The sequence below is a fragment of the Leuresthes tenuis genome, unplaced genomic scaffold (genome assembly GCF_036924035.1).
Source record: "Leuresthes tenuis unplaced genomic scaffold, fLeuTen1.0.hap1 SCAF_24, whole genome shotgun sequence".
Taxonomy (NCBI): domain Eukaryota; kingdom Metazoa; phylum Chordata; class Actinopteri; order Atheriniformes; family Atherinopsidae; genus Leuresthes; species Leuresthes tenuis.
The window spans coordinates 14,074,937-14,093,677 of NW_027325378.1; the positions used below are offsets into that span (position 1 = coordinate 14,074,937).

Sequence of the window (18,741 nt, forward strand, 5' to 3'; positions counted from 1 at the left end):
TACAATAAGGAAGACCAGTTCAAAAAGTAACTTAAATCTACTCATGGTGAAAGGCTAAAAAGTCAGGAAAGCTCTTCGATATTTGCTGCAAACTCGCACTCTTATCTCACACACACCATTGGTATTGACATCTGCCTCAACAGGCATCTCCTTATTGACAGTTAGTAATGCGAGACACAGAGAAGTATTGATCTCTGCATCTCTGCTAAACAGAGATCATTAAAACCCCTCCCTTTAACAAAGGATGCCTTTGCTTTGCAATGTATGACTGGGAACACTGTAAGCAATGTAAAAGGACGCCATATTTTTGCAAACGGTAATATTGTCATATACCATGATCATTAGACTTCAGCAGGGTAATTAATTATGCGAAAGAATAAACAATTGATTGAAACACATATTTGTAATCTTTCTGTTTTAATTAGCAAGGACTCAAGAAAACCTTGGCAGATCTTTACTGAATTACCCATTTGCCTTTTTATCTTATCATCCATCCCCTTTTATGGGAGAGGTGGTCCATTAAGGTTCATTAACAACATCTTGTACTTCATTTCCTTTTAATGGGAACTGGTACTTTTTATAAACCACTCCAGGTGCCACGGCCATGATTAGCTTTTGGAGTTTTTACGATTATCTGTTTGGAAGTGAGTACAGCTTTCATCTCCCCACTCACCTTCAGGAGTACAATTTGTCATGCTAGCAGGAGGTGTATTTCTAAGGGATTTTTTTGGCTCTAATACTGCTGCCTTTTGGTGTTTCTTCTTCTTTGTCAGAAGTCTCAATTGCACGCTCCAGTCAGGAGGAGAGACGCTGCGGAGGTAATTTATGTTTGTATGCGTGAGTGTGTGTGAAAGAGACACAGAAAATGGGGGAGTGTAACACTTGGTATAACACATGTTGAGCATTATTTGTAACAAGATTTAGAAGAAGCTTCTCAACACTGCATAACAGCATATAAATTCAAATGTAAATGCAATAACTCAAACTTAAGGTATTTTACTTATTTTCTTTTGTATTTTTTAGAATATGTTATTCATTATCTTTTCTTCATCTTGTGTGAAATATTCAGGTGATGCTTGTAATGTTGATTCATGACACAAACAGATCATGTTCATGGTTCAGCTATCACACAATATAATCCAGAGATCTTAATCACGGATTCTCATTGGTCCAAAGATTCTGACCCAAAAAGACTGGCTGCTAAAGTTAGCATTGCTAATTTGCTGTCACCTCTATGAGCTCTGTGACATATCTAACCTCTGACCTGTCATCTTCCGAGCTAAAACATCTGCTCACACAGTGATTTGGTACCACTTTGTGGCACTTTGCTATACACGGTATGAAATAGAATGATGCAGCTTGGTAAATCTCTGCATGCCCCATCCTAATGCATACCCTGATTTATTACCTATTTAACCCAAAATCTGACCCTAATTTACAAAAGGAGCACGATGTGCTGTTAAATAAAACATGAAAGTAGTGATTAAAGCCACAAAGTTGTTATAAAATGTTTACTAGAGTCAAAAATCAATGAAGAACTAGAGCAATTTTTTCTGTTGACTCCTCAGGAGTCGCCTCCTGCTGGCCATTATAGAAACTACAAAATACACACACTTCCTCAGTGGGTTAAGAGATAATGTTAATCTTTTCAGTGAAGCCTATGCGCTGTACTTTGCTCTTAACTTTCAATAGATGTTTACACAAATGCAGTATTCATTTACACAAAACACTTTCAATCTCCAACTAGGAAAGTATTTTTTATCTCATAAGCAATAAAGGAGGTACCTTTATTCAGGTCAAAAGTTGCACAATTTGTAATTCTGACTTCCTGCATGTGAAGTATATCTGTATTATGCTACATTTAAATAAAGGGACTTCTATCATTATTGCAACAGTATTTTACACTCAGATAATGTTAAGCAAACCCTAGGACCAAACAAAGACCCAACCAACTATGAAAAGTGGACACAAACCTCCCTTAGGGTATCATGTGATGTGACCCAGACAAGATCTCTTGTATGAACACAAATACAGAAAAAGTAGTGATAAATATTGATAATATATTATCATTTCTTATTGTAGAACCCTCCATTGTTATATGAATGGTTGCTTCAATTAGTGTTTGAATTGTTTACCTCCAGCCTCTCATTCCCACCTCCTCCCTTTCTTCTTCCAGACTTCAACCTTTTCCACATGATCGCTGTGGGGCTAAGCAGCTCCATTCTAGGCTGCCTGGTTACCCTGCTGGTCTATTCGTACTGCCAGCGCTACCAGCAGCAGTCGCACGACGCCACCGTCATCCACCCGATCTCGCCCGCTCCGCTCAACACCAGCATCACGAACCACATCAACAAACTGGACAAATACGACACTGTGGAGGCCATCAAGGTCTGTAGACAGAGTTTTTCTGGGTTCACTACGGGTCATGTCTGACAGACGTCCACATATGTAGAGGCAAAGCATCAGTTCGCGACATTTCTTTACTCTTTGGCTTAATCAACTGATGTCACACTCCCACTCAGAGTCGGTGAGCAACGGTTCCCCTCTTCCTCCAGTGTCAGCAGTGATTGAATAGACTTCTTACTGCATGACTTTCACGGCCACACCACCTCCTGTCACACTCTCTAGTCATGTAACAGATCAGCAGTGCGTTCATTCTCTCTTCCTGTGCTCCTCTGCTGTGTGTCTCAGTGTGACTTTGTTCTTTGTCAGTGGTCATACACTGCTTTCTCATAACATACTAATACAATTACTTATCGATGCGTGGGTAGGTAAGAGACCTGGTGTCTGCACATTTCTTTTTTTTCACCACTTCTTTGCGTCAGCATGGCATCCTGAAGTGCCGACAGTCTGATGTATAAGAGCGAGTGAAGGAGATTTAGCCACTCTCATGGCACAAACAGTCTCTTTTCTGCTGATACATCTGGCCTTTAGTGCCAGGCTGAACTGGTGATTAGTGCTTGTCCACAGACGGTTATTTCTCCCGCTTTTTTTTTCTTTTTCTAAGCGATCCACATACTCTGTATTAAAGAGATTTAAACCACTTTAACAACCTGCGCAATTTTTACCCTGAAAAGTGCCAACAGAGGCAATGAAAGAAAAGTACAATGATTTCAGGCCAAGAGGGAAAAAAAATTGCCTTGGTATGTATTTCTTTTTTTCAAGATCTTACTTTTGATTAGCTGTCACTGAATTTGCAAAGACACTGACAGAACAAAAGAGTTTTAAAAAATACAGTTTGCCAAGCTCTGCCTTAGTTACTGGTCTACAGTTTCTGACAGTGCCATTCCTTTAATTAAATGTGTGGATAAAGGATTTTTTGTAAGAGAGAACATTAGAAAACAGCATGTCTTTGTTTTGCTTGCAAAATAAGCTTATTTCTCCCCCTGCTGATATACAGCCTACAATATTAACTGTAGCAGAATAAAAAGGTATCTTTAAAACCACGCGTCCTTGCTTTCAGGCATTGTTGTCATAATTATATTCTAATTATATTCACCTAACTTTACCTTGTTTTGCAGATTAGCTTTCATTCTTTTCGAACAGCAGGAAGGATTTTGAACCTTAAAAGGTTGATAGAAGGCAGACAAAGATTTTTGTTTTAGTTACTTAAGGTTGGCTTGGCTAACAATGGCCGGGCTAAGTGTGTAAACTTTGCCAAATTCAATTAAAAAAAAACAATGAAGAGTATAGTTTCAGCTTTCAGATAGAAGGCCATCAGCCTTTTTTAGATGAGCTTTAACTCTATGAACTGATGTAAAGTAATGTTGTATGAAGAATGTGTTAGCGAGGGACAACATTTTGGGAGCAAAAGCTTTCTGTCTTCTGTTAGCTCACCAGTTTTATCTCTTGTTGAGGTACCTTGCCCAGTTCTAATATGTGGGGGTCAGAGGAGTTTACATTCTCCCCAACAGTTAGTTAGAGCAAGTCTTTTGTCTCATAGGAGAAATGTCTTCAAGATGTGTCACAGTGTTGGAAAAAAAAGAACCTGCTATCAAAGTAAAGGGGTTTAAGGTTGAGCAGTTCCTTCTTTGGGGGAGGGCTTTAAATTAACAGTCATTTGGAAATCTTCATCTTGGCACATTTTGAATTGAAAACATGTGTTTATAAAAGTTTGAGTTAGCCACTGGTTCTGGAAACTAAAGCCACTGCTAAAGTGCAATAAAGTGCAATAAAATTTACAACCACAAGGGGTTGGCTCCAAAACATAGCAGCAGACTCCCATTCAAAAAGGACCTGCTTCTCTCATGCAAGAAGGAGTCAATATTTTTTCACAAGCCATTATGATGTATAGAGCTGAACTAACGTCTTCTCGTCAGTGAGCTCAATAAGGAGAGATCAATTGAAAGGATGGAACAAAATTTGTTGATGTACGAAGAATTAGATTACGGTCAGAGTCAGTTGAATCTTTATGACATGATTGACGAACGAGATAGAACAGGACCCCTCAGAGTCCAGACTTTAGTAAGGGAAGAACAAGTTAGAGGGTGGAAGACTTCTTTTGAGGCTCCTTATTGGGCATCAGAGGGGGGTGGAGACAGGGAGCAGGTGGGTTGCATGAGAGTTAGTCTGGAGGGAGAATGACAGAAAAGAAGCCAGTTTTAAAAAGACAGGGAACATACTGACAAGATCGAAGAGTAACAGACAAGACGACCACCGGACCAGAACAGTGATGTCAGTTTGACAGTACAGCAAAATGGAAGCGACGAACAGTAAAAGAGTAAAAGCTAGAATGCCAGGGATTAAGAGCAGACCTTAGGGATCAGATCTGTCTTAATGAACTTTTGCAAAAGCTTTATCTGGTGGTCCATCTCCATTATGAAATAGATATGTGGTACCTAAGATTTTCATTTGTATTCTATCACTTTCCAGTGCCTCCCTTCTGTATAAATATGTTCCCTGTAAGGAAAAGAAACATTTCTGCCTCCAAACAGAAGCCCACAAAACAATGAGTTATATCTCACTGACTACATCCATCCTAGTATAGTATATAATAGTACACAACTGATAATCATACTGGCCATGGAATTACAGTTATGCTGATTTTACTGTATTTCTGATAAATTTGGATGGCATTTCTTCTCCCTACATAGTGTTGAAAGTGCTTTGTAAAGCTGTCAAATTGCAAACTGTTACTTTTGCTTGGAGCAGACTTCCCTGAATGGGATTTTTTTTTCTGCAGGTGTGAGGAGGTTTCATCTATCATGCAATTAGTCAGGAGTATTGGGCCTAATTCAGTTAGTGCAGTTACAGATGGAGGCAGATATGACTATAGACAGTGCATGCAAAAATACAAACAGAGCTGCATGACAAATGACAAATTTTCCAAGAGCACGTTCTGCCTTCAACTCTCAATCACAGAGCCTAAACAACCTTATGCTACAGTGAATTTTCAGCTATTAAGTGTGCAAAACCATAATTTGCCTTTTTTTTTAGTGTTCACGGGAGGAAATGATGTACACCTGATGCCATATTTCAGAGTGTTTGGTTCAAACTCGGATATTGATGCTGCATTAGTCATTACTATTCTGCGCATTGTGTCACTGACATCTTTTATGCTGGATTCTTGGAATGTTTCCAGCAGTCTAGTTTATCATCACAGAGCTGAGACACCATTTTACTGTAGTTTTATTTACAGTTTATCTTATTTACAGGCTGCTTATCAGACAGAATGTGGCCTTAGAAATTCCTTGAGGATGACTCTTGCCCATTACTTTCCTCCCTGCAGCCAGATGTGTCGGTACTCTTGCCTCTGGACGACCCTGCCATGCACCAGCCTCTCTCTGCTAACATGGGGGTGTCTATGCGTGGACTGGAGATTTTCTACTAACCACTGACCTCTACAACATCCCACCTCTTGACCCCCAACAACTCTTTGATCCCAACCACTACTACTTCCTTATCCCCAACGTGCCCTGCCCTTCCACTTCCTGTGGCACTTCCTGTGTGTGGCAGGTTGTAGTAATGAACTCTAGTTTCTCTTTCACTGCTCAGACACTTTCATCTTTCCATCGCAGCTGCCTCCCTTCTCCCTGCCGGCTTGTGAGAAGGCAGTATATCCCTCCCTTTTTGTTCTCTCCCAACAACTGCTTGCATTTGCATGTTTTTTTTCATGTTCGTCCCTCTTGTTTTGTTGTGTTTTAATTGACGTTTGATTTGATTAGATGAGAAAGAGAACTCATTGTGATGTTTGTTTCTTAAATTCCTCTGTTACCTCTCTATCTCCAACGGCACTTTAAAGTTATTGCAAATTTCATCAAAGGCACACAAAACCCAAACTCAATCATTCTTAAGCCAATTAAAAACATTTAAGGAAAGAAGACAAAGTAGATGATGCTAACAAGCATCGCTGCACAGCTGTTTAAAAGCAGCCATGGGGCCACCTGCAGAAATACATAACTGTCTGCAGGACTGCAGGAGAGCTGATTACATTCCCTTTGTGTGCAAATCACATAATAGGGAGCGCAGCAAAATATATGAGTTTTTTCCTCAGCACTCTTGTTTCTTATCAGTGTCTGTCGGAATCATCCATCAGCTGCAAATGCAACATCATCAAGTGTTCAACTGCACTGCCCCGAGGGACTCCCATCAGACTCTCAACCACAACAGACTGGATACGAACGCATCTGTTTGCCAAATTGCTGATGTTGTATTGAGCAGCACATCTGAAGCTCGTTCCATGTTTACCACGTCATGCAGGGACAGAGAAGATGACCCCATGGCTCTTCCTTATTGTTTAACAGAAAAGTCACTCTCGTTTGATCGATTTTTATAGCTTTTATTGTCCTGGAGGACCAACAATTCAAGGGCCATAAAAACTGCTGATGCTGGGTATTAGAGATGACAGAGGTGGACATTCGGATGCACATCAAAATAATTTAGCCCTGTGGTGGCTTATCATTTCTCCAGCCTGTTTGCCAATGCTTTGACCTTGCTCTGTGAAATGTATGTTTCATTCACTGAGCAGCCTCCCATTGATTTGTGTTGCGCCTTTTTTTTTTTTTTTTTTTGCTTTTATTTTTCTGTCAAGTGGTGGAAACGAGTCCATATTGACTCTTCTTTCTTCTCTCCATCTATTTCTTTTCTTATTTGCAGGCCTTCAACAAAAACAATCTGCTTCTGGAGGAAAGAAATAAGTACTTCAACCCACAGCTTGCCGGGAAAACCTATACCAATGCATACTTCACCGACCTCAACACCTATGATGACTATTGACCCCAGCCTCCATGACACAGCGGAGACCCTGACCCTATTGTCCATTTTGACTATACTCTTTTCTTTGTGCTTTGTATTGAGATTCGTGACACCATGCGTGGGATTGTCTCGCTCTGAGACTTTATGGCAGCTGGTATGTAATGAAAACACAGACACACAGCGTTGCCAACAGAGGGAAATGCCCACTTTCTCTCAGGTGCCTTGGGTACACTTGGAAAGCTCAGTAGCTGGAGGCATATCTTGCCTTGACCTTCACTGAGAAATGGACAAATTGATCTCCTAATGTGGACAAAAAGGGAAAAAGAAGAACTTTAAGATTCTGTAGGAAATGTGATCCCTTTCAACTTTCCTGTGATGCCTCTAAAATAAACCTGTATTTGTAATGCTGGGAAATAACCACAAATCGCTTTGCATGACTTCATCTGACGTGTTTCCTCTGGTGTTTTGTCTAATTTTGCATGATGGATCACATTCTGGGGTTCCAGTGACATTGTTGGATGGTCTTGGGTGCTAGACTGGCTTTGGAAATCCTAAAAACAAAGGCAGCGGTGATGCTTGGTGGCTTTTATCATTTACTGCTGCAGCAGCAATCTCCAGCTGGATCAATATCCACCCCTTGTCCTGGAATCAGGATGTAGATGTTTGAAATCTGTGGTCAAGGTTGTCCATGTTTTTTTGTTTCCTTTAGCTTCATGTTTCTCTAGCAGCTAGAATAGAATGAGCTGTCGATGTGAAATTGTTTTCAAACATTACTTTTGCTTTTAAAAGGTGCAAATGTGTTTTGTACAGGAAGTTTAGGTTGAAGCATATGTCTGTAGGATTTTTTCTAAATACATTTATTCAATGTCTCAAGTGTTTAAAGAACATTTTCTTTTGAGAAGAAAAAAAAAGGTTTATGTGTGCTTTCTGGCAAGTAACTGGGAGTATTCTTAGCAGCCTGCATTGGTTTAAGTCTTCGTCATAGTACTTTTTATATATTTTTTGTAAAAAAGAAAAAAAATACTGTTTTTGAATTTTGATAGTGTTGACTATTCCTTTGGCTTCTGAGTTAAATATGCATTTGTGAGAGCAGAATGTTAATGGCATTAACTGTACAGAGGGAATGCAGCATATGCTGTTTTCCTGAACCCCAACTTGAGTGCTACCCGTGTACCGTAAAATGAAATTTCTTCATCAGACATTTCTGTTCAACTGTTAAGTTTCTCATTGGTTCGGTTGCAACTAACTCTTTTTACATGTTTGCTTGTGTTACTGTGTATAAATTAAAACTGCTTCATACAAGACTTTCCACTGTGAGTTTTACCGATTCGGTGGTCTGCACTCTTTTGCAGAGCTTTGAATTACTTTGATCCTACAAATGTTGTGTTCTTGCCACGGCTCCAATGAATGGGCTAAAGAATGAGTTTGCTAAAGTGAAAATAGACAGGGATAGAAAGCATTCACTGTCAAGTTGAGGCACCTGTTGTATGGTTGGCTCTGACGACTTTGGAGACTTCAAGCAAAACACCACAGCACAATAAGCACACGCCAGCAGTTCATTAATCATCCTAAACCAGAGTTAAAGACTCTCTCCACCTGTTTTTTTTAAAGAAATCTTCAGCAGGACCTTGTGGTGACAAATGGCATTGAGAGAGGTGGAAAGATACCTGAAGGATACTAATCGCACCAGGCAGTGTGGTAAAGGTGATGGGGGAGCTGTTGAAAGTCCAAACTGTAATCTGTATGATGGGGTGTGATACCACATGCAGTGCCGTGCTCCATCAACCTTCAACCTGACATCCCATCTGTGTGCAGAGGGTAATGGAGGGGAGTTATTAATCACCCTGTTGTTTGGTCAGCCTGACTTCGGAGAATTAATCTCTTCCTTTCGACTTCATTCTCACTATCTGAGAATGAAGCAGTGCGTAAACAGGCACACAGGTGGTTAAGGGGCTAAAGGACAGTAGGTGCAGCTGTGTGTGGGCCGTACATGTACTGTAAATGTGTGTTTGGAGTTGGTAAGTGGTGTTTGCTGCAAATGCCTGTATATCTGTCTCATTGGTTGTCCTCAGAGGAGCTTTTCAGACTGTGAGCATGCTGTGTAAAGTAAACGATCGTTCCACACTGACCTCACCAAACTTTGACTGACAAACTGGAAGCAGATACATCTATTTCCAGCACACATGCAACCATGGATCCACAGCCATCAGAGTAGCGCTGCAGCATTCCTCGGCGCTTTCATCTTTTAAAAAATTTGCCAGCAACGTGGGCTACGTAGCTCATAGTCAGTCAGACACTTGTGACATTCCACTTTGACAGCAGGCTCAAAGACGATGAATGACTTTCCCAAAGTGGCATTTCAGGATTGCTAAAATTCACAGCTAAAGGTTACAAGAGCAGAGCTTGTGTCTGGCTGTGTGAGTGCTTGCATGTGCATCAAGAAGTCATGAGTGTCATCTATAATCTCTAATTTATGCATGTAGTAGGCTTTATGAGAATGAGCATGTTGGCCTTTGGGGCTGACAGAGAACTAAATGCTAATTACTTTGGTTTCTCCCTGACTGTAAAGCTGATTATTTCTGTTTCGCTTTGTTTATTTTACTTCAGATGATCCTATTTTACTATTTCAGTTAATTAGTTCAAATGAGAAAGTTCAAAGCTTTGGTTAATCATCAAAAAAACACCTGAAAACGAATGACGTCTCCATCACTCTGAGCTGGACTTGTACTAATGCTAATTAGTCATCACTAACATACCAAACAAAAGAGAACACATTAAACTCATTTGGGAAAAAAAACCTGCTAATACTGTAAGCAACTTCTGAAAAATAATGCACTCTTAAGATTTCATTTAATTTTTTTAGGAAACTGTATTTCAAGTGGGACTGTTTTCCCAAAATTGAGTCAAGCCTGTCTATGCCCAAAGCACACAGAAACTCTCTTAATTAGCATCTAGTACACAAAGGCCTCTGAGTGGCAAACAAGGTGAGTGAGTAAGATCGTTTCTGTCTTGTAGGTAACAGAGCGTGAACATCTCGCTAAACACCTCTTTTATCTCTTGAGACCTGATCTCTTTCTCATTCAGATGGGTAACTGTCCTTCAGGTTGATCTTGCAGTGTCTCCTGCCACAGATCAATCCCCCTGTTAGCACTGCAGTCTCAAGAGGGCTAAACATTCACAGGCCTTAAAATTTTGCCAGCTGACAACAACAACTGGATGCGGAAGTGGCCAGTGAACACTGTGAAGTTGCTCTGAAGTCCTGGACAAGACCTCATTCAGTCGATGCTGCAAAATACTTTTGGTGAGAAGACACTGGGATGAATGTATCCTGATGTGTTGTGTTTGTATAAGCTCTGGGAAGTGATGGAAGTAGATGTTGACTGAACAGCCTCGGGCAAGACTGAAGAGCACTGAACAATTTATGAGCTGCCATGAAGTGTTGTGTTTGTTCCAGTCGGAAAATAACAGTGATTACAGATGCCTGTCATGAAGCAGAATGCTTGAGGTGGGCGTGAAGGGGTTACACGTTAAATTCTACCATGTATTACACCTACAGTGTATTTCTCTACACTTGAGATCAAGGTAATTTTATTTGTTGTTACTTTGAGGCTCTAAATAGACCAACTCAGACATAATGTACTTTAACTACCCCGAAGTGTATTAGATTATCCCCTTAAGTATATTTCTTTGTCTCTCTGTGCTTGTAGTTTTGAGGCAAATATTCCCTAATGCAACTTCATTTCAGATAAGCATTACTATGTACTAAAATCAAACAGCAGCTGTATTATCTGTAGTGTGCTGGGTGCCATGTTAAAAAGATATCTGTTTTGTATCTCAGTGGCATCTGCAAGAAACATTGTGTTTTTGCCACCAATACTCAAATCCTACTAATTCTATCAGTTGTTGTTTCTTAGCATCTAGAAAGCACAGCAGTGCCATCCATATCCCGCACTCTGTTTGTTTTTTTTCTCTATTCCAGACAGAAGGAAGCACAACTTCCAGCAGCGCCCTCCCAGCCAGGCTCATAGGAAGCTGACGCGACGCTCCAGTTCCGTCATGCCAGACTGAGGGATGAATGTCATCCTAGGCTCTAATGCCAGTTGAGAGATGCCACCATAGATTCTACGCCAGGACATCTGGAATCCCAGGTGCCCGTCCTGCAGATCCAGGTCTCAGCTCCAGGAAGCCAAGAGTCCTCACGGATGCCAAAAGCCTCGCAACACTGGCCAAGCCTTCCAAAGCTTATCAGCTCCACCACAACCCATTATGGTCCTATTCACCTCAATCAAAGCTGTTATTTAGGTAATGAGCCAAGATTGCGGATATCGCTGCGCTCCAATTACCCACTATGTCTCCTTCGTCTTCCCCTGCCAGCTTCACTACAAGTCCTGATTCTCCTCAGCATGCCCAGCTGCTCTGGCGCTGTTCCGCTTCCTTGGTATCTGCGCAGTGGGAGACCTTTCAGAACAGAGGGGCTCTGTCAGCGCTAGATTCACTCACAAGGGCTATTGATGACTGCCACTGTGTTGGGCCGGTCTTACGAACAGTGCAGAGGTGTCGCTAAAATGTCCACTGTCACTGGGATTCAATGAAGAGATGTAGCCAGACCTTTTAATAACATGGCCATTTAGTTTAAAATCAAACCTCTTGAAGATAACATATTCTGAAGCCCATCGCTTTCAGCAACAAGAATGAACGTTTACAAAACTACTCTATTTGCTGCAATCAGTTATTTTTACTTTTGTCACACAAAAGGCCAATCAAGTGAAGAACTATGTTATATTATGTTCCATTTGTAACGTGGAACTTTAGATTTTTTTGTTCTATTGTTTAAATGCTACATAAATGCATGTTCTGTGCAACTTGTTGTCATGTTTTGCTTGCACACTGGAATTTGATCATCTACAATACATGAGTTCATTTAAAGATTTAAAGGATTAACAAAACGTTATGTACACAAGGATGAAGCCCATGGCCATGATCTTATATCCCCTCAGGCTGTACTGCCTTAAAAACAACCCCCCCCCCGATTTTTTTTCCATTATTTTGAATCCCTGAACTCTGTTGTGAATGAACAGTGAGGTACTGGAAGCACTGCATCTACAAATGCAAATTGAAACTACCATGAAAAGAAAAAAAACATCCAGAAATGCTTCTACTTTGCTACTCTAGGCATATGTCTATTTAAGACGAGTTGAAAGAAGAAAGGGAAAACTGTTCTGTGGTATGACCAATCAAAATGTGAAAGTCTTTTTAGATTTCTTGCATCCATCGGGGTAACAAGGAAGAGACCGTCTGGCATTTTATCAACACACAGTTCATCAGCTGTTCATCACCTGTGATGGTATGGAGGTGCATTAGTGTCCACAGTGTCAAACAATGTATACAGATTATGTAATAACATATGCTGCTATGCAGACTATGTCATTTTCATGAAAGTCTTTCATAGTCATTCTAACTTTAGAATCTGTTTTGCAAAGACAACTAATATTACTTTTAATATTCTACCACATTCATTCATTCCACATGAGGATCTTAGCAAAGAGAATACTAAAAGAATTCAAAATCTGTATGTTTTGCACCCTCTATGTCTCACTTATCATTTGTGCCCATAAATAATGTTTTTAAATCTTGAGATGAAAAGTAATTTAAGGCTAAACGCTCCAAAAGCAGTTTGTATTTAGATAATAAAGAGAACACATGGCCTTAAAAGGACCTATCATTCAAAGAATTCAGTTAAAACTCAATCACAAGAAATTTACATCAAAATGAAACCTCATTAAAGGCTTATTGTCACCATTTTATCTTTATAGTTACTACTATCAGTATAAACAAGCAACGCAGTGTTCATCAACCATTACACAGAACAGTAAGGATCATCTGAAGTGTTTTGTTTATTTGGCTCTTCAGAAAGAGATGTTGATCGTAAACTAAGTCTCGCTCATTTGATTGAATAGTTAAGGCATTAGACAGATATTGAATTAACTTCATTACTGTTTAAAGTTGGACATGATTTTTCCATCACTGCAGAAAAGGGTAATACCAAAAATATTCCCATGTCAGTAATCAAAGGTCACAAATCTGTAATAGTAGCCTCCTCTAACTGGTGTTATGAACTTGACTCAGTATGGGGGTAATTAAAAAGGGATTTGCATGTCCGGCCTTGTGAGCCGTAAGTGTGCTTATATCCATTTGTGAGCTAGTCTAATGCTGGATTATAAGTAATACGGATGTAAGTTTGTTGTACTACAGTGGAGTTTCTATGTTGAATTTTCTCACCACACTGAATAAAGCCATCTTGCCTTTGGAGAAAATATCTGTCATTATCTTTTCTGTTTCAATTAATTCTATTCCAGGTGATATGACCCCTTTATTGTTATCTTATTCAAAATGATTCATATACCAATGTCCAGTATGTTAAATATGGCACACAGATCTACGAATATTTTATTGAGTGTTGCTTGACAATATAGGGATCCATATATAACCTTAGAGCGCTGGTGTAATTCATCAGTGTTGCTTTCATTCTTCTTCTACAGATGCTCTGTGTCATTGTGTTTGAGTTGTAGTTCAGTCATGGTGATGTTCAAGTCTGATTCTCCATCTCGATCTTCCTCTCCTCAGTTTCCTTTCCATAAGCTGTCATTCTGGAGGCCAAAGCATCTAATCTAGTTTGCTGTTATGAGCATGTACATATAAAAGCAAGGCAAATCTCTATCAATTAAATCTACAGTACTGATAAACAGTCAACAGTTTGGACGCACCTAACCACTCAAAATTAAATGTATGATCCTGTAGACCAGTAAATAGTAGCACTAGTTAAGAATGTGAACCCCTTTTTATTATTCATTACACTAAATCTGTCTCCCACGCCCTTGTGGTTGACGTTATAGTAAACATCAGTGTTATTTTCTTTCAGGTTTTTTTTTACAATTCATTTTTATTAGCTGCATAGTGATGTGGTGGTTAGCACTGTCTCTTCACAGCAAGCAGGGTCCTGGTTCAAATCCCTGCTGGGACCTTTCTGTGTGGCGTTTGCATGTTCTCCCCATGTATGCGTGGGTTTTCTCCAGGTACTCCGGCTTCCTCCCACTGTCCAAAAACATGCATGTCATTGTTGGTAATATTGGCCTGGGTGAACAAACATCCCAATAGGTTATAACAGGGAGGATAGTCTCATTCAATTATATGACCCAGAATGTGCAACTCAATTTTCTAACAATATTCTGTAATGATCCAATCCTACCCAAAATATTTCACCTAATATGAAGAAATGAAGATGAATAATTTTATTTCCAGTAGCAGCTTTGCAATTTGCTTTTATGGAATCCACATTGGCATGAGGAGGAAGTTATGTTTAATGTGTACTGGGAGCTGTCCCTCAGCAGGTTTCCACAAAGCCAGCCATCAGAAGAAAGTGGGATTTTAGGCAGGGGGGCTAAAGGCAATGATGGACTTGTGTCACAGTGGATGAACTGAGCGGCAACATTTTTTTTAGAATTCTATTCTAATTGTAAATGATGCAAAGCTTCTATAGAGTCATAGAATAAAAGAAAAAAATCATAACAATTAGCAATACAGCTACTCCTCTATATCTATTTCATCATTCAGAAACATGGAGGGCTTTATGGAATCATTGTTGTGATCGTACCTATTTTAATTCTCCCAGATCTTCTATAACTATCTTTTGATGTTGCACTTGATTCTCAGTGGTACTTGACCCTCATTGGGTGGTGGTTTTTGCTCTCTAATTGTCCAGGTCTTTCTCCCAAGCTGCCATTCGCTGTTCAAAAGGTCTGTTGATAAAAGACAGGGAAATCATGAGCTTCAGCCAGGCATTCAAAAGGTTAGCTCAACTAATCCAACAAAGTGAAATCTATTGTAATTACTATCGTAACAAATCAAGTGGAAAGATTAATAGCATATCCTGAAGCCAAATTTATCCTGAAATGAAATATTTGAATCGATATCTAGAAAATAAACAGCATTGGCAGTCATTAAATATGGATACCTTCCTATGAAAATTTGAGCAAAAAAAAAGTCTGAGTGGAAACTGAGCTTTTACAAACAAATTCATTGTATTTCTCTGCAGTGCCAACCACGTTCTTGTGAGTCACTGTGGATATTATTTCTGCAAATACAAAGTCATGGCCATCCAAAGAAGAATAATCACTTTTCAGGTCCTGCAGTCCTACAGTATCATCTGCTCAAAATATCTGTGGCAGAGCGTTTGTGAGATGTGTCTTTTTTTTTCTTTTTGCATGTTTATTCCAGATGGTGTTTGTTCACATATTATCAATATAACAAGACTACTACACAGTCTTTTGCATTCGTGGATTAACTGGAATTAATTTTCTTGGAGTAATAAGTAATGCTAAGTGCTGTTCTTAAGTGCTGTCTTGTGCGTGATATCAGGATGAATCAAGAACCTTGCATAAAGAAAGTGGGGATGAATAATCATGAATTATTATGGCGTATTCATTATGACTGAATTACTGATTCACTGCAAAAGGTTTGTCTTCCAGTGAATCCTCGATTTGAAGTATTTCTGAATGAGGCATTAACTTACATGTCATCCCTGATTCATTGCTCTCTTGGTCTTTTGCAACTATGCATTATTTCTATGTTGAATGTTGTTATTCCTCCATTTGTATATTGAACAAAAGCTGTCTGACTGAGTCCAAACTCTTTTTAGAATCTGTTCCAGCTGGGAAAGCATCAACCTTTTCCTTGTGCCCTTACACACGTCTACAAATGAGTTGTCTGAAACATATTGGTCATATTTACAGTATGCTGAAATATCAGAAATGATTAATGGTTGAAAAACTTTGTGAACCTTTTACAGTGCACCTGAGGTCAAGCACCAGCGAATATAAACATCCCTATGTGTCAATGTCAGCAGCACAGTTAAACCATTAACATCTTACTGCATCCATCATAGTAGTGGAACACATTCTTGCTTCTGATTCTGACAGAAAAGAATCGTATTTACTACTTCTGCCTCTTACCTGAAAAACTCACCCATTACTATCTGTTACAACTCAATTACTGTACAGCATGTAGCATGCGACAAAGGAAAACAAATTACGAAATAGATTTTTTTTTGCTAACTTCCTGCGAAACTACTCTGATAACTTTGCTTTTGCTGGTTCAGGCACCAGACATCACTATCAGCTTTGCTTTCTGCTCTTTCATTTCCTTTGACATATACCTAAGCTCAGCTGTCAGAAGCAATGCTTTTTTTTCCTCTGCTTGAATCTCAGTCTCTCACTCAGGCTCTTCAGCTCCACCATCCACTCCTCCACTATAGTCCCCAGGTCGTGATCCATGTCTCTCAGCATTTTAAAGCTCCCCCTAAATGGCGACAGTTGATGGATTGTGACATCTGAAAATGTTGTACAGGATGAAGCAGAGCCTCTCATTCTGGAGTATCATTGAGGAAGAACTCAATGTTAATAGTGCAGATCAGGCAGATCACTCACTTTATAATCACTCTGATGGAAACTAAGGAATATACCTGTGGAAAGATCAGTAAAAGCATGATAGGCTATCCGTAGTTGAACTACTGGATGCCAGAAGTTGAATGTTGGTGATAAAATTAAATAGTCGCTTAAATTTTAATATTTTTTTCTTCATGAACAGAAAATTATACCAATTTTATCATATTTCACTAGATACCATTCATGTCTTCATGACTATAAGACATTTCTGCCAACAGCCAGTTAGCACATTGATTGAAACAGCTTGAGTCTGTTGAAAGCATCCATCAATCCATTTTCTATCCTTGCCCAATCCAACTCGGGTCATGAGCCTATCCCAGCTGTCACTGAGAGGTGGGGTACACCCTGGACAGGTCACCAGTACATCACAGGGATAAACAACCAACCACTCCTAGAGTTACCAATTACCTGGAGAGAACCATGCATACATGCAGAAAACATGCAAACTCCACTCAGAGAGGTCCCAGCTGGGATTTGAACCAGGAACCCTCTTGCTGTGAGGTGACGGTGCTAACCACAACTGTGCAGCCCAGTTGTTGTTGGAACAGCCCATCTGAACAGAGGATTCTATCTCCTCATATAGTGTATCTATACTGTATGATCGGTAGGTGTCTCATTATCCATGATAATGACAGAGATCAGGAGAAAATAGATAAATCAAGGCAGACAGCGATTAGAAAATCACCATCCCAGCTACCACTGGGTGAGAGGCAGATACATCCTGGACAGGTCGCCAATCTATTGCAGGGTCACACAGACACAAGCAACCAGTGTAGAATCACCAATGAATCTAACATACATGTTCTTGGATTGTGAGAGGAAGCTGGAATCTTGTTGCTGTGAGGTGACTGTGCTAACCACCACACCACTGCAAAGCATTCAATATCATTATCAATATTTAATATTGGTAGAGATTAAAAGATTCTGTGTGAGATACAGGGGGTGAACCTCTACATAGTGCGCACTGTCTCTCAATGAACAGCGTTGTCTGGGTTTTTAGGGAATAGGTGAACTGTCCAATATAATTTAGTATTAGCTTTCTTATGTTTTAAATTGCTTTACTTAGGAGTGCTCCAGTTTGGGGGAAATGGGACCTGTCCAGATGAAAATTGCCAGAGCTGAATTTTGTTTCCATTCTGACCCTGATTGCAATCATTTCTATACACAGTCCAGATTTTGGAGGGTTCAGCGGTAATTGAACAAATTTACATAACCAATGCAGCAATAAATGCCTCGAGTCTGGAACCCATGGATACCACAAAAGAATTGGTTTCCTCTTTTGTGATCCATTGCCAGGTGTTTACTGCAGCTGGCGTGTTTGGTTGTGGGTCTTCCTTGGACATCTTAAACAATTTCTTTACCAACTGAAATGGGTTGAGATCTAGAGATCCACTGTCCCATAACTGAAAATGTCCATTTTTTTGTTTTTTTACCTCGTGTTACCTTGTGTTGATCTGAGTACCTGCTTATTGACTCTCTAAATTTGACTTAGAGTTATCCACTGTAAAACTATATTATCTTGGATTAAATGCTGTTCGGAACAGGACATAGTACAGCTTAAAGGACTTCTGTTGTTTTACATTTTGGCTTGTAGAGGAGTAAACAGTAGAATAAGCTGGATAGCGTAGTGGTATGATTGCCAGTGGGAGACATGGGTTCAAATCCCCTGCATGAAAGGTATTACCTCCAGTAGGGGTCCTTAGGCAAGACCCCCTTACCCTGACTGCCTACCTGTAAGTCGCTTTGGATAAAAGCGTCTGCTAAATGCATAAACATAAAATAGAAATACTCAAGCGCCTAAAACTATATGGGAATGTGGGATGAGGTGACCCACTCCTTGAATCTTGGCAACCTTGCGCTTTTGTTGTCATGGGACCTTTCATTTTGAAATAACCCATCCCTTGTGCCAGACCATGAAAAACTGAAAGAAATCAAAAAGGCACCATTTTTTTTTCAAAAGTTGTTTTAGGCATATCAGATATAATGGCTGCTACATCATAGCCAATTTTGCTAGTTCTAAAGTCACTCCTGATGCATGTTGGGAATT

At 39.8% G+C, this 18,741-nt stretch overlaps 2 protein-coding genes across 4 annotated transcripts in view; both read left to right on the forward strand.

The window, feature by feature from the left end:
* sema5a (sema domain, seven thrombospondin repeats (type 1 and type 1-like), transmembrane domain (TM) and short cytoplasmic domain, (semaphorin) 5A) overlaps positions 1-8,496 on the forward strand; it is a 128,901-nt gene extending 120,405 nt beyond the window's left edge. For 2 of the 3 annotated variants that reach the window (XM_072378376.1, XM_072378375.1), the window contains 3 exons: positions 774-818; positions 2,177-2,388; positions 7,096-8,496. In XM_072378376.1, coding sequence (XP_072234477.1) covers positions 774-818; positions 2,177-2,388; positions 7,096-7,215 — 377 coding nt within the window. In that variant the 3' untranslated portion in view covers positions 7,216-8,496. Of the gene's footprint in view, positions 1-773; positions 819-2,176; positions 2,389-5,728; positions 5,956-7,095 lie in introns of all 3 variants that reach the window. The other variant, XR_011910196.1, reaches the window with a different exon arrangement.
* The window catches only part of LOC140284993 (uncharacterized), a 205,100-nt gene that overhangs the window by 147,360 nt on the left and 38,999 nt on the right, over positions 1-18,741 (forward strand). The window lies entirely within an intron of this gene.